Raw genomic sequence first — 24,236 nt, forward strand, 5'->3', positions numbered from 1 at the left:
ATGACCTCACTCTGTTTTGTCTTCATATACATTCAGTCTGTGTTTATAATGCAGACTTTCTGCTTTTATAATAACATATTTTATATTTTCTGTAATCTCAGACTGGCTGACTGTGGACTCTCAGAGACTCACTGTGAAGTTGTGGCCTCGGCCCTGAAGTCCATCCCCTCCCATCTGACAGAGCTGGACATGAGTAACAACGAGCTGCAGGATTCAGCAGTGAAGCTTCTGTGTGCTGGACTGGAGAGTCCAAACTGTCGACTGGAGACTCTGAGGTGAGTTCACTGACTGCAGCTGTTGGTTGTTGTTTTTCTATATTTCTGATCTTTGATATTTGAAACGTTCTTTAGTTCCTAAATGTTCAGGATGTGTCTGAAGACAAATGTGAAGAAGTTTGAGTGCTGTCAGAAATATTGTGTCTTTCCAAACGACTGAACAACAGTTTTTCCTCTTGGCTCCAAATAGAAGTGACAGACTTGAGCAGGGTTCATTTAAAGGCTGACAGAAGTGCAGTGGTGACGGGGAGATGTTTGACAGGACAGCTTTTCAGCCTCCACAGGTTCATGTTGTGCTCCATCAGTCAGTGAAGATGAAGTCAGTACTGATGAGGCTGTAGAGTGTGTGATGGATGTGAATGAGGCTGTTGGAGATCTGATGATAGCAGATAAAAACAGGCTGCAGAGACTTTGAGCTTGTGTGGAAACAGACAGAGAAAAGAAAGACATGAATGTCAAAGCTAATAAAGGTGAAGTTAGGAGCTGTGATGATGTTCATGTATCAGAAGCTGATCTGGCTGCTACAGAGACGACCCACACAGCTGCTGTGGTGAGGTTTGTGTTAAAGCAGAGGAACACAGGCCCACACATGACAGCAAAGCAGGTTTCAGGCTCTGTGAGAGGATTTCAAACAGAAGCTGGAGAAGAGAAAGGACTACAGAAAGAAGGCAGCTGAGACCAGTCCAAGTGTTTCCATGGAGCCCAGTCTAACATTCATTTATACACTAACGTACAGAAGTGAACGGGAAAATGAATCCATAGTTTCAAATGTAGAAATAGTTCTCAGTTCATTTACAGAGTTTAATACAGTTCATGAGGAAATGTTCAGTTCGATTCAATTCGATTTGAATCTGGGAAATTTTGCCTCAGACAGAAATATTATAATTCAGTACATTTACATATTTTTGTGTCTATAAAAAGGAAGCTGACACTCGCAAGACTTTATCAAATGTGTGAGCATCACAGCAGAGGCCTTTGTGTCAAAGTAGCTGAAGATAAAACACAGAAGAACATGAAGGTGATTTTCCTGTTCTGGGATTTTATAGAAATATTCTGCAGTAGATCAAAAACGAAAGAAAACCATGAATCAACACATGAACATTACCTGATGCTGCTGAAGTGAAGCAGAGCAAAGTTACAGTGTTTTTATTAAAGACACAACTGAGCGTTTTGCAATTTGCATAATTTTAAAAAGTTTAAATTTGTTCAGTATTGAACGGCAGAAATTAGGTTTTCTTTTCGAAAGCAAGTAAAAGGAAAAAAACAGCGGCCGACAGCGCTGTAAACAACGGTAGACTTGTGCGTAACAAGCAAGCAAATAATGCAGAAAACAGATTTTAAACAGGAAACTGTTCTTGAAGTACAGAGAGAGAGAGAGAGAGAGAGAGAGCTGTGCATGAAGTGTGATTTTATTGTGATGGAAGCAAAACAGCAAAAGTCAGAGTGAGTTCATGACGATGTTTATGTGAAGCGTAGTTTGGATCTTCTTTTGCTGCTGGTTCAGTCAATATTGTTTGGAGAGAGATAAAACTAACAGCTTCAGAATCGAGCGCAAAAAGGACGTAAACACAAAGCGTGGACCCGCCGAAACATCAGAATCGGCGAGCTGTCGGCTTTCAGCCCCGACCGTGTCTGTGCCGTCAGTGAGAAAGGCGACATCTCACTGATTCTGATGTGTCGGCGGGTCCGAGCTTTGTGTTTACGTCTTTGTGCAGAATCCGTGTTCCTGCTCTCATTTACTGTTTCAGCTGTTTGGTGGTTGTTAAAGTTTTGTGAGGTTTAACCTGAGATTCTGACATTTCGGGCAAAATAAATTAATATTAAAAAATTGATTCAGGATTTTAATTAATCAATATCACGTTATCCAAGCCAGAATCGATTTTAATCGATGAATCGATTATTAAAACCCACTCCTAATTCAAAGCACTGAAGCATCGACTTGTTCCATTATCCAACAATGAAAACAAGAAACACAGACAGCTGGCCTTCAAAGTAAAAGCTGCTCCTTTTGAAACATGTTGGTGGTAAAATGTAAGAAGAGCTGAAGCACATAAATGATCTACGTGCCAAAATATTAAACACAGTTGATATATTTGTGTGAGTGTTGTGATTCAGGTGTAGATGTAATAATGTACATATAGCAGAGTTTCCTCTTCTAGATCAGCTGATCAGCCAATCAGCTCTGAGCATGCTCAGTCTGAGTTATGGAGCCACATACTATGATTCACCATGGCAACGGCATGAGCAGAGGCTCCGTGTGAATCCAGAGGAGCAGGAACATGAATGATGACAGTAGATGTTTGTGTGAAAGTGCTGGAAGCAAATGAGTGTGTGATGTTCTTTCAGTGTTGCACTTTGTAGACGCTCCCTGAGCACTGGTCTCACAGCCAGCTGCACATAGAGACCAGTGTTGTTAGTCCAGGTCAGAAGATGACTTGTTGGAATGAAAATGAGCTTGTAGTTTGTCTGCTTTAATAATGTGACTGGAAAAAGGTGTTGGACTTCAAATATGTCCATTTCTGTCACACTTCACCTTTAAAAGTGAAGCCATGTGGTTCCTGGAAGGAAAAACACGACTTTTTCAAGTCTTTGTCCTGTTTTTATGAGAAATGTACGACTTTAATGTGAAACATTCAGAGTTTTTTCTCTTGTTGTGTTTGTTTGAAGCTGCTTCCTGTTGGCTTCAGCTGTTTGGAGTTTCCATTTTCTAAACTTCTACATTCTGAACCTTCTTCAGCTCTGAACAGATGATGAAACACTGAATGATTTCAAGCACTTTGTCTAATAAACTTACATCTTTCATTCTTTATACAGATTGAAGAGCTGTGGTTTGTCAGATATTGGCCTTGATTATCTGGCAGCAGCACTGAAGTCCAACCCCTCGTATCCCACAGAGGTGGACCTGAGTGGAACCTACAGCAACCTGAAGGGTTCAGGAGTGAAGCATCTGTGTGGTTTTCGGGAGAATCCACGATGTCGATTTGAAACTCTGAGGTCAGTCAGCATGTTTTAGTTGTGCTGAGATGAATATGATGTGAAAGTTGTGCTGACACTAAACTGCAGACATCAGGCTGATATTATACTGATCCACACTGAGGATCTTCATGGTAAAGTCTGTTTTCTTCTTCTCTGGTTTAGTCCATTGACTGCAGCAGAACAATGTTCACATTTCAAACAGTGATACTCAACGTATGGCCCGCGGCCCACACGCGGCCTGCCCACCTTTCCTGATTCAGAGAGAGGGGACCCTGATTAACTGTGTAGCTTCTTCCTCACAGTTCTAAGTATCAGACACAACAATGAATAATCCACAGCTGACTGTCTTTAGCAGGTCAAAGGTCACGGCACACAGCACTCTGTGAAACAGTTTGGAGCAGGAATTCTTGCACATTTACAAACTGACACTGCTGCACGGCATGCTGGGTAATGCTAGCTGCTCAGGTATGGGCGTGCTAATGGCTGTGAGGCTCTGTGGCTGTAGAACACCGAAGAAGAGAAAAGAGAGGTGGAGGATGAAGAAAAGAGGCGGAGATGAAGCAGAAGTTTTGCTCCAGAGAGGAGCTGTGTCTGTGTGGGCGGGGCTCAGGCTGCTCCGCCCACACAGTGACAGTGAAGCAGGTGAAGAGTAATAAATGAAGACAGCAGACAGTATTTGATAAGCTGATGTACAAACATGTAGGTCGTGTCCAAATTCATGGGCTGCATCCTCCTGAGGCCGCATTTGTAGACCGATTACGTCACAGCGACACGTCGAAGGCTGTCCAAATTCGTAGACTCCTCCGAATGCAGCCAACAAATGCGTTCTCCTTTTCCCCGAATTTGAAGGATGGGTCGGGTGTGTCCTTCGTGGCCTACCATATCCCAGAATTCATAGCGCGGCCCAGCCAAACTCCAGTTTCCAACAATGGCGGCCGCTACTAAGTTTTAAAATGACTCATACTAATCTTTTTCGGTCACAAAATAAACTTTTAACATATTTTCAGGCGAGAAAGTAGCTGTGTAAACATCAAATATCTGCTCGGTTTATCAAGATACCGCATATTTGCAAAAGTGCTTCGACGTTTTCGGAGACGTCTGCTACCCACCAGCTCGATAGCTCGCCGGGAGCTCGAGGGTCACTGAAGCCGCCGAGAACGGCACAACTCCCGGCACATCATTTTCAGATCACCGCGGACTTTCGCTACTCAGGTTAAAGGTGATATATAAGTCACTTAGACAACCTCAAAATGTTATTGTTTGGCTTTTTTCAGTGTTTTGTTTGTTCGTGAGTAAATCGGTTTGGCTGAGATTAAAGTTATTAGATTAGATAAAATAAAACTTTATTAATCCCCCAGGTGGGTTCCTCCTTGGTCTTTACAGAGCTGACTAAACGTCAAACAGAAAACTGATTAAACAGAAGTATGAGACGGTCGAGAATTTACGCCAGTGTCCTGTTATATTTTAGATAGCAAGGAGCAGACGGCTGAGTTTATTAAACTCCACCGAGACAGCGGTGACGCTAATCAGAAGGCTAGACCGTCCAATTTCCCCAGCCGTTTATTTCCAGCCTACCCGACCTTCTGAGGACCCAGCCCACGTAGACCGCAAAGGCCGGGTCCTCGGGAGGATGCAGCCCATGAATTTGGACACGACCGTAGAATGATGGTGGCAGCTACAGAAACAGGTCCATACAGACTGAAGCGTGTCTCAGTCTGAATGTACACTGCTGTTATAAGAGCTGTGGAAACTCAGGTCAAAAGGACGTAACCACACTGCTGACAGTTCCAGGACATTCACAGAGTTACAGCATCATTTGTGACCATAAAGACAGAAAGCTCATCCAAATCCTGGGATTAAAAGTCTGTCCTGGTGGTGTCCAGTCAAACACGTCTCTGTGAAAGCTTCAATCCAACAGGCTCCAAAGTCCTTCTGCTCATTTCCTCGCCGGGTTCTTGATGCTCCTGTACCATCTCTCTGTCATCCTCCTCGCTCCCTCTTTGCACTCACAGTCTTTGTGCATCATTAACACTCACATGAGGAAAACCAAAGTTTTACTGGGCAGAAGATGATCATCAGTGACTCTGTCTTTAAAACACTCTTGTTAGAAATGTACGACTTTAATGTGAAACATTCAGAGTTTTTTCTCTTGTTGTGTTTGTTTGAAGCTGCTTCCTGTTGGCTTCAGCTGTTTGGAGTTTCCATTTTCTAAACTTCTACATTCTGAACCTTCTTCAGCTCTGAACAGATGATGAAACACTGAATGATTTCAAGCACTTTGTCTAATAAACTTACATCTTTCGTTCTTTATACAGATTGGAGCGCTGTGATTTGTCAGAGATCAGCTGTGATTATCTGGAAGCAGTGCTGAAGCTCAACCCTTCGTATCCCAGAGAGGTGGACCTGAGAGACCACAAGCTTCAGGATTCAGGAGTGAAGCAGCTGTGTGTTCTTCTGGAGAATCCACAACATCAAATTGAAACTCTGAGGTCAGTCTCCACGTTTTAGTTGTGCTGACACTGTCGATCTGTGGAACTAAAACCTTTATACAGGAAGTCTGGTTCAGCTCTTTGTAGACCTTCTAATCTCTGATGCTCTGAGTCTTACTCAGTAGGTGATGCAGAGTTGTGAAGCCGATGTGGGTGAGGACACTCGCCCAGCTCTAACTACTTTGACGTCCAGGCGGCTTCCCTGCTTGTCCTGATACAAACAAACCTGAGTAACCTTGCAGGTCAGATCTCATCAGTCACACCTGTTATGGCAGCTCTCCTCTAGATTGTAGTTCTTGTTAACCTGGGATGGTTTTAGAAGCCTGGACCACAGACTGCAAGGGAAGATATTACTGGGAAAGGCCAAAGCAACCTATTAGACCCATTAAACACTAACATAGATGAATACTCAGATTTAAACCTTTATTGTTTCACAAAGGGTTAAAAAGGGAACGTCCACAGTTTAGACTGCAGCAGATTTTATTAAAGCAGTTTGACAGGAGCAAAGCAAAAACACAAAGAATAAGTGTTTCACATATTAATACATATAACATAATAATAAAAGAAAAGCAAAATAATGATACAAAAGAATGAAAAAGTTGTCCAGAGCAGCAGGATGTCTGAGGTCTGCAGAAACACAAAAACACAGCAGCTAAAAATAGTTGTTGAAAGAAAACGAGGTGGGAGCTGCTGATTCCTGAGCTTTGATACTGGATTAGCTTCAGTAGTTATTCCCATCACTGCTGTAGGAGCTACATTTAGTCACAGCTGATTGTCTTTGACCAATCAGAAGACTACTGTTGTAAAAACAAGCAGACAAAGAACCAATGAGAGTGAAGAACAGGATAAAGAGCTCGTGTGATGGAGGCAAAGCAATAATCAGCAGACTGTAGCAGTTTCTATCTGGATGAAAGTAGAAGGAGCTCAGCGGAGCTCAGTCCCATATCTTTGGTTAGAAACAACATCAGTGATTTCCTGCTGCTCGAGATGATTCCAGCAGCTCTCATTACAGCAGCTGATGAGAGAAACAGCTGATGGCTCACAGCTCGTACACTGTTGGATCTCCAGATGTTCACGTGGCTGAAGTCTGTGAAGAAACTGTGGTCCACGTAGTTCACACGGCCTCAGATTGGACCGAGCTCCCTGGATCACTGCAGCATCCTCAGCTGGTACATGGACGTCTCTGCTCCTCAGTCTTGGAGCCCCTGCAGGTCCGTCCACACCACCGGGGTCTTCTCACTCACCTTTCCTTTGTCCTCGTCCTTCATCGGCCGTGCTGTGTCTTTGTTCCTGCGGTGTTGTTCCCACGATGCAGCGCTGATGTTCCCTCCTTGAATGCACAACAAGTACGGTGCTGGTCTTTCTCGGGTGGAGCAGAGACAGATTGAAGTCTTTCAGGCTTTAGTGCCGACTTCCCTGACAGAGGCTGGACTCCATGGTCTGCACAGGAGGCTTCTACACTGTGTGGAGGTGACTCCTGGACTCGAAGACAGGCTGCAGGTACATGTGTGATGAAGAGGAGCTACAGCAGTGTGATGGAGCTGCAGGTCTGAAGGAAGTCCTGCTGTCCTGTCCCACCCTCATCTTTGCTTCCTCTGTCTTCTCTGGACTTGTCCTCCTGTTTCAGAAACAGCACTGCTTCATGCCGAGGGTGGACGGGAGCGTTGGCTCTGATTCTTTTACCGTCCACCACAAGGAGACACTGATGCTGACCTCCTGATTCATCTGCATGTGTTCTGCTTCACACTGCTCACCTCCACCAAAGACTTCACAAACATCTTCTTTCTTTGAGTCCAGTTTGTCCCACAAACACTTCCAAATCTCCTCCTCTGAGATTCTGCAGCTTCTTGCAGTGTGACTCAGCTGACTTCTGACAGACCACAGACTGGCACAGCATCCACATGTGTCTTCTTTCAAACAGGCTCTTGATGTTTCCTCCCACATCATTCTGGCCTCTCAGTCTCCTTTGTTCTCCAGCTCTGTAGCTCCAGCTGGTGAAGCTTCAGTTTTCCATGTTGGTAACAGTAAACTACAGCCTCTGCTGTCAGCTGGGTAACTAAACAGAGCTGCAGCACGTCTCTGCGGTGGTGCTACATCCAGCCTGCAGACGGCCGTCTACATGTTGTAGTGGTTTACAGTCACCAGGGGGCGCTGTCCCAGCCATGCAGGCAGTGGGCTGCTCTGCTTGTGCTGTTGTTGGTGAAGCTGAAGTGAAAGCGAGAGTTAAAACCCTGAACAGTGTCCACTGAGCTTCTCATGCTCTTCTCATGCTCAAAGAAGTTTAACAGGAAGGACGACTCGTCCATCAGGCGTCCAGCTGTCCGTGACCGTGTCCACAGCAGAGTGTGACCGAGGCTTCATGCTAACACGCACACATGAAGCTAATACCACCACAAGCAGCTGCTCAGTGGATTTGGAGGACAAATGTCTGCAGCTTCTCACAGGCAGTATGCAGAATGTGGATCTCCACAAAGACTGTGGAGAGCTCGTCCCACACTCTAAATCCAAACTTGTCTGCACAAAACTTCTCACACGTTCCCGTCACAAGTGTCTTCTAAGTGAAGCTACCAGGTTCAGGTCCAGCTTGTTTATCTGGAGCTGCAGGAGATGATCCATCCTCACAAAGCAACACAGCAGATATGCAAACACACAACACAACCAAAGGATTCTCTATGCATGTCTGTGGCTGATGCTGCTGGAACGAAGCTGTTTGAAACCTTGTTGTTCTGCACTTTGGGACCAGAAGAGGAAACTGAAGCTCTGTGCAGAGGGTCCAATGGAAGCAGCCAAGCGCTGTAAGTGTCTGCTGTACAGGGATGCTGGTTCAGCTGTGGCTCAGTTTCACAGTGTGACTCAATAAAAGCAGCAGGAAATCAAAGCTTGATGCTTTCATCAGTGTGGAAATAAGAAAGTTTCCTGTGACAGACGCTGGAGCTCTTTCACTCTCAGCTTCACAGTTTCAGCTTCAAACTTCTTCCAACATGTTTCTAACACGGCCACATTCCACCTTAATGGAGCTGATATCTTGTGCATCAGCACATTTTCTAAAGGCAGCGATCACATCTTTAGTTTTGGATGTTTAACTGCAGATTGTTTATGTGTTTATAGCACATTAATTACAGCAGCAGCGTTGACCACAGTGCTGTACAAGAATCCAAGATAACGATTAAAATAACTCCTAATATTAATATCACACATCAAATATCAAATAACTCTCATGCTGTATTAAAAGCCAGTGAATACAAATGTGTTTTCAGAGCAGATTTACAGAGACTGACAGCAGGAGCTGGGGCTGTTCGATAGAACGATGTATATATGATGACCATATGAAAACGTCTATCGTTTCATATCACGCTCTTTGTTTCCTGCTTATGTGTTTGTGTTTTCCAGATAAAGCTTTCAAAATAAATCTGAAGATCCTGTTGAGAGTTTTCAAAATAAACACAATACATTACTGCGGTCGCTCGTTTATCGAGTTACGTTCTAAAAATAAGTCTCAGAATGAAGTAGCAGCTTTATGTTTTACAAGTATTATAGAAGTTTTAAGGCAGTTAAACCCTCACTGCACACTTTCTACACTTTTCTCAGACAGGCATGAACATTTTCACACTTTTCTCTCTTGTTTAAACAAAGTTCAAACCTTCATAGAAAAATAAGTTCATTATTAAAGAATGAAAGCAAAGTGTTTCTGAAATGTGTCAAATCAGCCTTTGCTGGCATTAAATGAGCTTCTGTGTGAGGAGCACTCGTCCATGGCCTGGGCTCCTCGCTGTCAGGTAAAGTTTCATAAAGCTTTTGAGTTTTTCTGCAGATAATGTTGGTGTCCAGCACGATGTTCTTTTTCCTGCGGTCACTGAGCCACAAAGCCAAAGCTGACTCCATCCTTACGATGTTCTTGTTGTGGACAGTTACAACCTTTTTGCCTCCTTGTTGAAACTATGATGGTCAGCATCTTCCTCTGCCTTTGGCTGCTACCACAGGTGCAAAACGTCTCGTCATCATTGTTGTTTGTTGGGACAAAACGTACAAACATACAGTGCAGCACTGCAGAGTCACACTGCTGTAAATTTGAACACATTCTGTACTGTACAGGAGACACGGCACGAGATTGGCTGACAATGGTCTACAGCCAATCAGGATGCAGAACACAATGCGCTGTAAAAAACAAAAACATGCAAAATTGCACAAAAAAGATCAGCGAAACAGCGAGGCCGCCAAAGGTGAACTGTGTTACAGCGAGGGACCAGCGTATATGTGGTTGTTGGGACGATAAATGTCTTTGAGCTTGTGTCAGAAGACGAGCTGCAGCTTTCTGGACCAGCTGCAGTCTTGCCAGGCAGGTCCCACTAACTCCAACATATAAGGAGTTACAATAATCCAGCTGGGACGTCATGAAAACGTGGATCGCCCGTTCAAGGTTTTTAAAAGATAGAAATGATCTCACCTTAGATAAAAGCCTCAGTTTGAAGAAAGACCGCTGTACAACTGAGCTCAGCTGTTTTTCAAATTGCCGTCAAATATAAGCCCCAAATGTAATAATGCGATTTAATAAAAGAGCTGAACCAGTCTAATAGAGCGCCCTTGATGCCGCCATGCTCCAATGGTGAGGTCAAGATGCTGTGGTCAAGGCAGCAGTCAGATCCAAAAGCACAGCGGAGTCTCCTGATCAGTGGCTGATAAAAGATCATTAAGAACTTTCCAAAGTGCAGTTTCAGTGCTGTGAAGAGCTTTAAAACCAGACTGAAACCTTTACAACAGATTGCAGCTGAACAAATATAATCTTTTACAAAATCTTCGACAGGAAGGGAAGCTTTGAAATAGGCCTGAAATTTGAGCGGACAGAGGATCCAGATCAGGTTTTTAGTACAGGCTGTACAACAGCATGTTTAAAACAGGCTGTACAACACCTGAACTAAGACTGCTGTTAAAAATCGCTAAGATGTCGGAACCGACAACCTTTAAAATCTTTTTAAACACGTGTTGGAACAACTTCATTTGGACAAGATGATGTCTTTATAGCATCACATCGTTCCTCCACCTGATCAAACCACACAGGCTCAAACTGATCAAAAACAGCTGAGCAGGTGAATATTTTAGCCCCGGTGCGATCTCGGGCGAGAGTATCGATGATGGCCAAAGGGCAGCGTCCAGCTCTACGGCCGCTGACGAGCAGACTCAACAGACGCGCGTGATGTGGATCCTACTGCTCTAAAATTGGAGCTTCTTCAATCCATTAAAGAGGACATTAGTACGCTGTTAAAAGAAGAAGTCAGAAATGCATTGAAAGAAGATTTTGACAATATAAGGGCTGACGTGCAAGGACTGAGAAATGAGATCACTAACAGCATGGCGGCGACGTGCGGCGAAGTTGATGGAGTAAAGGTTACAGTGAAAGAAGCTGAGGATGGGCTGTCAATGTGGAGCGATGAGGTGACCACCCTGCAGTCTACAGTAGAGAGTATGAAGGAGGAGCTGTCTGACCTGAAGGATAAATGTGATGAAGGCAGGAAGCGAAGAGCTAACATCCACATCATAGGGATCCCAGAGGGCCTGGACTCGAGCTCCTCCACGGCCGTATCCGTGCTACTACGTGAAGTGCTGGGTATGGATAAAGACGTTATTGTCGACCGCTCACACAGGAGCCCTATCCTGAGAAAGCCAGCTGGTAACCCGCACGCCGTCATAGCCGAGCGTCACTACTACCAGGATTGTGTGGCTACGCCGTGCCAGGGCCCAAGCCCCGCTTGAGTTTAACGGACAACCTATTGCAATATTACGACTGGGCGATATGACCCAAAGTTCATATCTCGATATTCTTTAGCTGGATGGCGATATACGATATATATCTCGATATTTTTGAAGCCAGAAAGTACGAACAAAAAGAGAGTTCTTAGTCAAAGCTGTGTCCCAAATCTCACACAGGCACATTTATTAACATACAGCGTAGATGTACATGAAACAATTACTCAGGAATAAATGATCAGCATTTATTAAATAATAATGCTCCATAAATAAAAGAAAACAATGTTGTTATTGTGCATAACAAAAAGCTCACAATCGTGCAGTCAAAATGTAAACAGACGCTGAGCATAATAACAAGCAGCTGCTCTGTTCCCAGGTTCTACTGCGTGACTGACAGCCTGGAGTTTGAAATCCTCTTTGTAACCGTGTCTCTTACAGGTGCCATTTATGGTCCTTATACACACTCAATACAGTAATATTACGTTGAAGCAGAGTACGTATCACTCCGCGAGGCTCCTCGTAGCTGTAATGCTCCAACAATCCATCAAGCGGTGCGGCCTCGTAGCTGAGCAAAGTCGTACCAAAACATCTTTTGAAAGGTTTCTGAGCGCCGTGTAGCACATAAAATCGGTTCGAGGTCAGTAAGCACAACCAGAATTCATCCATAAGGCGCACTGTCGATTTATGAGAAAATTACAGGATTTTAAGTGCAGAAAACATAGTTTATGGTTTTCCTTTGATCTTAGCAAATATCTACGCCTCTAATTGGGACGATCACAGATTTTTCACTAATGTCTTTGCGCGGCTCCCCAATATGTCATCACACAATATCATCTTTGAGGGAGACCTAAACTGCTCATTATCTGCTATGGACCACAGTTCACACAAAAGTACACTTAGTCCAAACTCAGCATGCGTCATTCAGAGCTTTCTTGATCATTATGGGCTGGCTGATGTATGGAGATTTCATAATCCTGCGTCACATCAATACTCTTTTTTTTCTAATGTCCATAAAACATATATTTGTATAGAAAAACGTCTCCCTTTAGTTACAGAATGTGATTATAAGACTCTGGTGATTTCTCCTCTTGTTTTTTCAATGTGTATTCCTGATGCCTGCTCCAACTATCAGCCATGGAGATTCAACTCAGTGTTGTTAGCAGATGAAGAGTTTGTCAGTTACAAAAGGTCTCAAAGAGATTTTTTTTCTATCAATCAGACCCCAGAGATGTCATCATCAGTCATTTGGGAATCTCTAAAAGCATCTGAGAGGCCAAATCATTTCATTTTGTGCCAAACAGAATAAAATAGCGACCGAGCGCCTCTCTCAGTTAGCTGATGAAATGACTAAACTACATGCTGTGTACAGCCACTCTCCTGAGCCTGTATTATATACACAGCGGTTACAATGACAAACTGAATACAATCTCATATCTACAAAACAGGCTGAGTCAAAGTTGCAGCTACGCTTATGAACATGGAGGAAAAACAGGCGAGTTATCAGCTCACCAGCTACGACTAAGAACAGCTAACCAACTATCCTTGAGATCTACAATGACCAGGGAATAAGGTCTACAGACAACCAAACTATCCTTGAGATCCACAATGATTTCAATAAGGTGTTTGATATTCCCTCCTTGGGAGAAGATGCGATCGCTAGTCTGGAGGAACCTGTCTCTAATGTTGGAATTGAAACGGCCGTACGGAGCATGCAGTCTGGAAAATCTGCTGCCCCGACGGGTATCCATCTGATTTTTTTCATAAAGTTTTCTGACCGACTGAATTCACTGTTAAAATCAACTTTTGAAGAATCCTTCCTCTCACAGTCGTTGCCTCCAACAATGCATCAAGCAGTGATGTGTTTAATTGTAAAACAGGAAAAAGACCATTTAGATTGTCGTTCATGTCGTTTAATATCTTTGTTCAACACAGACACCAAGATCCTGGCTCAAGTGTTGGCCCGTCGCTTACACAAGTATTTGTCCTCCATTATTTCACCAGACGGGCTTTATTAGGCACTCTTTTTTGAACATTAGAGCTCTATTAAATATCATTTATACCCATGTTAAAGGTGATACATTGGAAACTGTAATTTGGCTTGACACAGAAAAGGCGTTGGATCAAGTGAGATGGGATTTTTTTTTATACGCTTAAAAAATGTGTCTTTAATTTTGTATCTTGGATAAAAGTATTGTATTGCTCCCCTCTAACAGCCGTCCGGACTAACAATAATCTGCCCTCCAGAACAGGGATGCCCTCTGTCCCCTTTTTGCCATTGAACCGCTAGCTGTTGCTCTGAGACAATGTGTTGGTGTTGAGGGAAAACATCGAGGGGGTATCGAACATGAAGTCTCTCTTTATGCCGACGACATGATTTTATTTATTTCCAACCCATCGAACAGCCTCCGCAAACTTTTGGATAGACTTACAATAATAATAATAATAATACGTTTTATTTATAGGCGCCTTTAAGAGCCTCAAGGTCACCTTAATGCATACTTAAGGAATTTGGGACAATTTCTGGATATAAAGTGAATTTTGGGAAGAGCGAGGAAAAGTCTATCTGTACGACAACTGGGAGTTTTGTGTATTTTAGCCCCTTTTAAACCCAGCTATAACAAGTTTAAGTACTCGGGCATCTGGGTGACAAGAAAACCACAAAGACTTGTATAAAACTATCTTCCTTTATTGTCGAAGCTTAAAGAGGATTTTGGAAAATGTGAGTTTTGCCTCTTTATATTTATGGTGGGGATGCAGAACAAGGAGCAAAGATGAATGTGATGCTGAATCAGCAGAAGACTTGGACTCATTTGATTCCAGCTTTGATATCATTGATTTCAATATGTCCATTTCTGTCACACTTCACCTTTAAAAGTGAAGCCATGTGGTTCCTGGAAGGAAAAACACGACTTTTTCAAGTCTTTGTCCTGTTTTTATGAGAAATGTACGACTTTAATGTGAAACATTCAGAGTTTTTTCTCTTGTTGTGTTTGTTTGAAGCTGCTTCCTGTTGGCTTCAGCTGTTTGGAGTTTCCATTTTCTAAACTTCTACATTCTGAACCTTCTTCAGCTCTGAACAGATGATGAAACACTGAATGATTTCAAGCACTTTGTCTAATAAACTTACATCTTTCATTCTTTATACAGATTGAGGGGCTGTGGTTTGTCAGAGATCAGCTGTGATTATCTGGCAGCAGCACTGAAGTCCAACCCCTCCCATCTGAGAGAGCTGGACCTGAGCTCCAACAACAAGCTGCAGGATCCAGGAGTGAAGCATCTGTGTGGTTTCCTGGAGAGTCCAGGATGTAAACTTGAAACTCTGAGGTCAGTCAGCATGTTTTAGTTGTGCTGAGATGAATATGAGGTGAAAGTTGTGCTGACACTAAACTGCAGACATCAGGCTGATATTATACTGATCCACACTGAGGATCTTCATGGTAAAGTCTGTTTTCTTCTTCTCTGGTTTAGTCCATTGACTGCAGCAGAACAATGTTCGCATTTCAAACAGTGATACTCAACGTATGGCCCGCGGCCCACACACGGCCTGCCCACCTTTCCTGATTCAGAGAGAGGGGACCCTGATTAACTGTGTAGCTTCTTCCTCACAGTTCTAAGTATCAGACACAACAATGAATAATCCACAGCTGACTGTCTTTAGCAGGTCAAAGGTCACGGCACACAGCAGACAGTCAGAAATATTCTAACTCTGATCATTTATCAGTTGTGACACTGTGAGACTTGATCAGAGGTGTGATCATCACAGCAGAGGCCTTTGTGTCAAAGTCACTGAGGATCAAACAGAAACACATGAAGCAGATTTTCCTCTTCTGGCTTTTTATAGCAGATAACCTTCAAAATATTCTGCAGTCGATCAAAAACTGAAGCAAACCATGAAGCAACATGTGAACATGAGCTGATGCTGCTGAAGTGAAGCAAAGTTACAGAGGTTTGATTACAGACACAGCTGAGAGTTTGTAATCTGTCATCATTTTAAAAAGTTTCCATGGAACAGCAGAAATGAGGCTTTACTGTCAGAGGCCGACAGCACTGAACACAACAGCAGACTGGTGGCTAATAAACAGTGAATGATGCAGAAACAGATGTTTGAAGCTGTTCTTGGAGTACACTGAGAGAGAGAGAGCTGTGCAGGCAGGAACAGCCAAAGTCTGAGAGAATTCATGAGCATATTGATCAAACGTGAAGCAGAGTTTGGATCTTCTTTTGCTGCTGCTTCACTCAGTTTTGGTTGGAGACAGATGAAACCTGCAGCTTCAGGATCTGTGAGCTGTCCACTTTCAGCCCCGACGGCGTGTCCGTGTACGTGCCGTCGAGTGAACGATCCACGCTCTGTGTTTCCATCTTTGTGTGTTTAGCTGCTCTCATTTACTGTTTTAGCTGTTTGCTGCTTGTTGAAATAGTTTGTGAGCTTTAACCTGAGATTCTGGCAAAATACATTTATATTAAACATCGATTCAGGATTGAATGAATCAACATCGTTTTATTCAAATTAAAACCATTTAAATGGGAACATGAATTTTTTACAGCCGCCTCTAATGCTGGGTAATGTCAGCTGGTCCATGTGCAGCTGGCTGTGAGGCTCAGGGAGCGTCTACAAAGTGCAACACTGAAAGAACATCATCCATAAATATTGAGTAAGAACTGGACTCTCATACAGCGAGACTCAAATGCCTTTAAACATCAGCTTATCCTGCTGATCCAAGTCCAACACTGAGTTTGTAAAAAGATGTTTGTCAATCATTTTGTTTGGTTTCTGAGGAAAAAGATTCAAGAAGTTGCTGCTAATACACAACATTTCATCATATTTCCTCATAACCCTCTTTTGTCTGACCATTTGATCCCATTTGAATTTGCAATAAAGGATCCACAGAGTTTGGTGACAATAATGACAGTAGATGTTTGTGTGAAAGTGCTGGAAGCAAATGAGTGTGTGATGTTCTTTCAGTGTTGCACTTTGTAGACGCTCCCTGAGCACTGGTCTCACAGCCAGCTGCACATAGAGACCAGTGTTGTTAGTCCAGGTCAGAAGATGACTTGTTGGAATGAAAATGAGCTTGTAGTTTGTCTGCTTTAATAATGTGACTGGAAAAAGGTGTTGGACTTCAAATATGTCCATTTCTGTCACACTTCACCTTTAAAAGTGAAGCCATGTGGTTCCTGGAAGGAAAAACACGACTTTTTCAAGTCTTTGTCCTGTTTTTATGAGAAATGTACGACTTTAATGTGAAACATTCAGAGTTTTTTCTCTTGTTGTGTTTGTTTGAAGCTGCTTCCTGTTGGCTTCAGCTGTTTGGAGTTTCCATTTTCTAAACTTCTACATTCTGAACCTTCTTCAGCTCTGAACAGATGATGAAACACTGAATGATTTCAAGCACTTTGTCTAATAAACTTACATCTTTCATTCTTTATACAGACTGAAGGACTGTGGTTTGTCAGAGATCAGCTGTGATTATCTGGCAGCAGCACTGAAGTCCAACCCCTCCCATCTGAGACAGCTGGACCTGAGCAGGAACTACAACCTGAAGGATCCAGGAGTGAAGCATCTGTGTGGTTTCCTGGAGAGTCCAGGATGTAAACTTGAAACTCTGAGGTCAGTCAGCATGTTTTAGTTGTGCTGAGATGAATATGATGTGAAAGTTGTGCTGACACTAAACTGCAGACATCAGGCTGATATTATACTGATCCACACTGAGGATCTTCATGGTAAAGTCTGTTTTCTTCTTCTCTGGTTTAGTCCATTGACTGCAGCAGAACAATGTTCGCATTTCAAACAGTGATACTCAACGTATGGCCCGCGGCCCACACGCGGCCTGCCCACCTTTCCTGATTCAGAGAGAGGGGACCCTGATTAACTGTGTAGCTTCTTCCTCACAGTTCTAAGTATCAGACACAACAATGAATAATCCACAGCTGACTGTCTTTAGAGGGTCAAAGGTCACGGCACACAGCAGACAGTCAGAAATATTCTAACTCTGATCATTTATCAGTTGTGACACTGTGAGACTTGATCAGAGGTGTGATCATCACAGCAGAGGCCTTTGTGTCAAAGTCACTGAGGATCAAACAGAAACACATGAAGCAGATTTTCCTCTTCTGGCTTTTTATAGCAGATAACCTTCAAAATATTCTGCAGTCGATCAAAAACTGAAGCAAACCATGAAGCAACATGTGAACATGAGCTGATGCTGCTGAAGTGAAGCAAAGTTACAGAGGTTTGATTACAGACACAGCTGAGAGTTTGTAATCTGTCATCATTTTAAAAAGTTTCCATGGAACAGCAGAAATGAGGCTTTACTGTCAGAGGCCGACAGCACTGAACACAACAGCAGACTGGTGGCTAATAAACAGTGAATGATGCAGAAACAGATGTTTGAAGCTGTTCTTGGAGTACACTGAGAGAGAGAGAGCTGTGCAGGCAGGAACAGCCAAAGTCAGAGAGAATTCATGAGCATGTTTATCAAACGTGAAGCAGAGTTTGGATCTTCTTTTGCTGCTGCTTCACTCAGTTTTGGTTGGAGACAGATGAAACCTGCAGCTTCAGGATCTGTGAGCTGTCCACTTTCAGCCCCGACGGCGTGTCCGTGTACGTGCCGTCGAGTGAACGATCCACGCTCTGTGTTTCCATCTTTGTGTGTTTAGCTGCTCTCATTTACTGTTTTATCTGTTTGCTGCTTGTTGAAATAGTTTGTGAGCTTTAACCTGAGATTCTGGCAAAATACATTTATATTAAACATCGATTCAGGATTGAATGAATCAACATCGTTTTATTCAAATTAAAACCATTTAAATGGGAACATGAATTTTTTACAGCCGCCTCTAATGCTGGGTAATGTCAGCTGGTCCATGTGCAGCTGGCTGTGAGGCTCAGGGAGCGTCTACAAAGTGCAACACTGAAAGAACATCATCCATAAATATTGAGTAAGAACTGGACTCTCATACAGCGAGACTCAAATGCCTTTAAACATCAGCTTATCCTGCTGATCCAAGTCCAACACTGAGTTTGTAAAAAGATGTTTGTCAATCATTTTGTTTGGTTTCTGAGGAAAAAGATTCAAGAAGTTGCTGCTAATACACAACATTTCATCATATTTCCTCATAACCCTCTTTTGTCTGACCATTTGATCCCATTTGAATTTGCAATAAAGGATCCACAGAGTTTGGTGACAATAATGACAGTAGATGTTTGTGTGAAAGTGCTGGAAGCAAATGAGTGTGTGATGTTCTTTCAGTGTTGCACTTTGTAGACGCTCCCTGAGCACTGGTCTCACAGCCAGCTGCACATAGAGACCAGTGTTGTTAGTCCAGGTCAGAAGATGACTTGTTGGAATGAAAATGAGCTTGTAGTTTGTCTGCTTTAATAATGTGACTGGAAAAAGGTGTTGGACTTCAAATATGTCCATTTCTGTCACACTTCACCTTTAAAAGTGAAGCCATGTGGTTCCTGGAAGGAAAAACACGACTTTTTCAAGTCTTTGTCCTGTTTTTATGAGACATGTACGACTTTAATGTGAAACATTCAGAGTTTTTTCTCTTGTTGTGTTTGTTTGAAGCTGCTTCCTGTTGGCTTCAGCTGTTTGGAGTTTCCATTTTCTAAACTTCTACATTCTGAACCTTCTTCAGCTCTGAACAGATGATGAAACACTGAATGATTTCAAGCTCTTTGTCTAATAAACTTACATCTTTCATTCTTTATACAGATTGAAGGGCTGTGGTTTGTCAGAGATCAGCTGTGATTATCTGGCAGCAGCACTGAAGTCCAACCCCTCCCATCTGAGAGAGCTGCACCTGAGTAATGACTCCTCTTGGTCTTCGACTAAGAACAAGCTGCAGGATCCAGGAGTGAAGCATCTGTGTGGTTTCCTGGAGAGTCCAGGATGTAAACTTGAAACTCTGAGGTCAGTCAGCATGTTTTAGTTGTGCTGAGATGAATATGATGTGAAAGTTGTGCTGACACTAAACTGCAGACATCAGGCTGATATTATACTGATCCACACTGAGGATCTTCATGGTAAAGTCTGTTTTCTTCTTCTCTGGTTTAGTCCATTGACTGCAGCAGAACAATGTTCACATTTCAAACCTTCAAAGAAGAAGAAAAATCCTCCACTGGAAAATTCACTGTGAAACTCTCAAACTCTTCGTTCCACCTTAAAGTCTGTCTGACACTGAAATCCAAAGCAAAATGTGCGTTTGCTTTACAGACAGCAGTCCAACACAAACATACACACATCATCCAAAACACAGTCCAACATCCAAATCTCCTCCACTGCCAGCATGAATGATGGGAAAGAGAAGGAGGAACACTCTGACATTCAGGGTTAGAATGAGTTTCATCAAGCAGACTGTGAAGATCAAAGCTGCATTAGAAAGCTTACATGAATGAATGAGTGGACAGAAGTGGACAGAGATCATCTGAAGCACTTCAAAGGCTTTAAATCAGCACATTTCTCTTTATTCTTTATCAACTCTGTTAGTTTCTCTCAGTTTTCTGTGGAATGAAGCTAACAGCAGGCTAATAAGATGCTGACCAATAGGTTTCTATTAAAGGTTGTAATTTGTATATGAAAAAGTGCTTTGGCTCAGCAGGGATCAGCTTACAGGTAGAATACAGCTGCTGGATGGGATTAGCATGTCATAGCTATCTACCAAACTGCTAACTGGGGGATTTCAGGCCATCTATGGATCATTTTTGCTAACTGTTTATTCAGCTTAGGCTCACAGGGCTGCAGCCTGTGCCCTAGCTGTCATAGGGCAAGAGGCGTGGTCCACCTGCACAGGTGAGCAGTCCATCACAGGGCCAACAGAGAGCGACAGAGAAGCACTCCCTCACATCCACACCTACAGCCAATGTAGAAGCACCAATGAACCTAAGCAGCATTTCATTGGACTGTGGGAGAACATCCAACCTCCACAGAAAGGCCCAGCTGACCAACAAGCTTCAACCTACAACCTTCTTGCTCTAAGGCACTAGTGCTAACCACTTTTGCCCATTTCAGCCCAAATCCTGCATCTTCCTGTTTCTGACTCCAGGCCAGCTCCACTAACACTTTCTCATCAGACACTGCCACCTAGTGGAGGAAGTCTTAGTTCCATTTGAAGCTTCAGATTACAGTTAGTTCCTTTACAAAGAGGTGGAGGTGGTGGGGCCACAGCACCATCATCACTGAGTGCCATAGGACACTTAACCTTTGTTTCCATATGCTGGGAACTTCCTGTTGTTCCAAGGAGGACTGGAAAATGTGTGAAAATCTCCCAGTCAGTTCCTCACAGCACACTTCAATCATTTCCCTCCCACAGCATCAGGACCAGGGCTTTTTCTCTCTTTGGTCCCACTAAGAGATTTCCACACAAACACCTCATCAGTGGGACTCTCAGAGCTACCAGCCCTTTGCTACAATCACAAAGCTCTTCATTGAAATCAATGATATCAAAGCTGGAATCAAATGAGTCCAAGTCTTCTGCTGATTCAGCATCACATTCATCTTTGCTCCTTGTTCTGCATCCCCACCATGGACTTCATTCCTTTCCAAGCCAGCCTTGAGTGTCCTTTATTCAGCTCATCCTCTGCTTTACTTTTACACCTGATTTTAGCTGCTTTATCTCTCTTTCAACAGGTTTCTGTGCCTCAATCTTTTTCTTCTCTCCCTCATAACAAGACAGCTTCTTCTGCCTGAGAACATGTTGGAGTGATTTACTAATCCAGGGCTGCTTATTGGGGAAAATACTTCCTGTTTGCAAAGTAATCCCCATTTTTCCCAGAAAGAAATGTCAGTAGAAATCGATGATCTAAGTGAGAACATGAGCCTTTAAAAAGTCCCAGTGGGTGCAGTCAAAGCAGTCCCTCAGTCCCAGTATAGAGTCTTTGGTCCAGACTGGAACAGCTGTGTGCCCAGTTTGAGCTCTCTTCAGTGCTGTGACCTGACAGACCCAGAGGGGCCATCACATCACATTTAGAAGCTCCCCTGATGGAGCCACAACACATGTCCAATACTTAGTCTGTCTTGTTGGACCAAGGGTGTAGATTTGGTTTTGCCATTGTTGGGGACGAATAATTCAACCACCGAACTCTGCCCTGTTTCTTTTTTTTTCCCTTTTTGTTTTGGCTTCTTAATAAAAAGAGGAGAAATATACTTGCCTACATATGCTATTCTACGTGCTTTTAAACCATTTAAAATCACAATTCATAGTTTTATATGTGAATTATATAATGTTAAATTACTATTAAACAAATGACTGACTAAAGTATTTTAGGCTTTAGTTTACTTCAGCCATATTCCATATAAATCAGGTATCATACAAAAATAAAAATAGAGTCATGACAATAAAAGAATATGACTTTAAGGACTTAACAACATTACTTCAGTTATAACACCAACATCTGTTATATTTTGGCACTAAGGGAACACTGAATGACCTGGTGGGTTTTGTCCATAAAACTACTCGTCTAAGATTACCACAGAGTAAAAGATCTCTCAGCAAAATTATGCAACATTTTAGGCACTATTGCTCCGATCAAATCAGTGAGCTGAGATTTTTTATTCTAAACATGAACTACTGTTACAGCAACAGACATGGACTACTGGCGTCCCACACAACAACTCAACGTCCACTATGTGAAGGAGCCAAACACATGCCTGCTCCTCTCATTAACTGAGATAAACTGCTGGCATATTGGTTTTGCATCTATACTGTCCAGTCTCTCCTGGTGGACATACAGCAGCATTGTTTAATCTCATTTGAGTCACTGTTGACCTTACCCATGTTTTTAGTCTTCTGAGAGCACTGAGGCTTCTTTCAGCCTCAGTACCTGCGTTTTATCCTCAGATTACAATTATTATTCTGTGCTTGATGTGCCTCACCTTTGGCCCTGGCTCCTCCCCTCTGACTGCACTAGGACATATTGTCACCTGATAAAATAACACATTGATTCGTGCCATATAAAAAGTGAGACGTGTCAATTCAGATTCTTTGTCAAACATACACTAATGAATCAATTTACAGCAGCAGCCTAACAATTGTCATGAGAATAAATACTAGTTAATCTATAGCACCAAATCATCAGTCAGTCACCTGTGACCTCGCCTCTTCACCTCTGAGCTACAACATGGCAGAGCTGCCTCTGTCACCTGATGAATAACAGTGAGACATTCCACATACGTGCAGTCACACATGTGCTTCAAATACAGTCATGAACCATCAAGTCATCATCCAATTCCACCTGTGATCTTGTGTCACCATTGCTCTCTGAGCTTTGTGTTGGTTCTTCTGTCACCTGACAAATAGGACATACATGACAATAAGAATAAAATGTGGAGCTGCTTCAGTGTTTCTGTCAGTTTGTGCAGATCTTGACTCATCAGTAATGTTTGTAGGGTGAGTGCATTTTTAAAACAATTTGTGCAAACTGCACTACAAGGTGGATATTTGCAAAATAATGACTACCTCATGACATTTTGTCACAAAAATTAACTCTATGAATATGTCAGCACCATTAGGATGAAATTATTGTCTCACCAACATTTTAATGTTAGACGTATAATTTTAACAGCCTCTGTGAACTAATAACTAAAAAAAATCTGTGCCCTTGTGTTGGACCAACTGGAAGAAATGATTCAAGGACTTAGTCACAGAACAGAGATTCAAATCTCCAAAATCCAACTGGCTGCATCAGGACATATAGTCTGAAACTCTGCACAGTTTCCTGTTTGAAGCTGCTTCCTGTTGGCTTCAGCTGTTTGGAGTTTCCATTTTCTAAACTTCTACATTCTGAACCTTCTTCAGCTCTGAACAGATGATGAAACACTGAATGATTTCAAGCACTTTGTCTAATAAACTTACATCTTTCATTCTTTATACAGATTGTGGGGCTGTGGTTTGTCAAAGATCAGCTGTGATTATCTGGCAGCAGCACTGAAGTCCAACCCCTCCCATCTGAGAGAGCTGGACCTGTGGGGAAACAACCTGAAGGATCCAGATGTGAAGCAGCTGTCTGATCTTAAGAAGAGTCCAGACTACAGACTGGAGTCTCTGCTGTAAGTAGAGTGATGGAGTGAGTGGGTGGTGCTGTCAGCAGTATTGTACTAAACACAGTCAGTATGAAACAAAGATCCAGTGTTTCCTGTAAAGCTGCAGCTTCTCAGTGAAGCTGTGAGAGGAGAACGGTGACAGGCTTCAGGATTGGACACAAACACTTCCTGTTTCTCACCTTTATGGTCACCATAGTAACGGCTGACACGCTCTGATCAAACACTGTCAACAGCCAATCAGCTCTCTGAACAAAGCAGCACGCAGACCAATGACTGCATTGATTTCCAAGTTTAAAGCAGTGAAGAACACAGTCTGTAGGTGAGGAAGAATTTAGTGAGAGCAGATGTTTGGATGGAATTCCTCCAGTTAACAGCTGGAACCGTCCATCTGGATTGTTGGGCTTGTTGTTGGGGTTCCTACAGAGCTCAGAGTGGACACACCAAGGTTCTTCTAATGAATGAAAGTCCAAACTCAAACTAGGAGGGAAAAACATTTTCAGCAACTTCAATAAAAATCCAAAGATTAGAAAAAGTGAAGCAACAATGAGTCCTAGTACAGTCCCAGCACTGACGTCCCTGCTGCTCTTTATACTGGATGTGCTGCATCACTGACTGACAGCTGATGAAGAGTCTCTGGAAACACTCGTTTATCTCCTCTGCTCTTCCTCCTTCTCTCTGCAGGTGGAGGTGATGATGGTAAACAGGACGGTGTG

General features: G+C 42.8%; 1 protein-coding gene across 1 annotated transcript; it reads left to right on the plus strand.

Moving 5' to 3' along the window:
• Positions 1-24,236, plus strand: LOC146608840 (ribonuclease inhibitor-like). Its single transcript, XM_085348898.1, has 6 exons — positions 1-275; positions 3,090-3,269; positions 5,567-5,740; positions 16,914-17,090; positions 23,356-23,529; positions 24,205-24,236. The coding sequence occupies exons 1-6, from the start codon at positions 1-3 to the stop codon at positions 24,212-24,214; spliced, it is 990 nt and encodes a 329-aa protein (XP_085205024.1). The 3' UTR covers positions 24,215-24,236.

Source organism: Diplotaxodon limnothrissa, linkage group LG23 (assembly GCF_057381915.1).
Source record: "Diplotaxodon limnothrissa isolate DT_005_m linkage group LG23, D_limnothrissa_male_GT1.1, whole genome shotgun sequence".
In the NCBI taxonomy this organism is placed as follows: Eukaryota; Metazoa; Chordata; class Actinopteri; order Cichliformes; family Cichlidae; genus Diplotaxodon; species Diplotaxodon limnothrissa.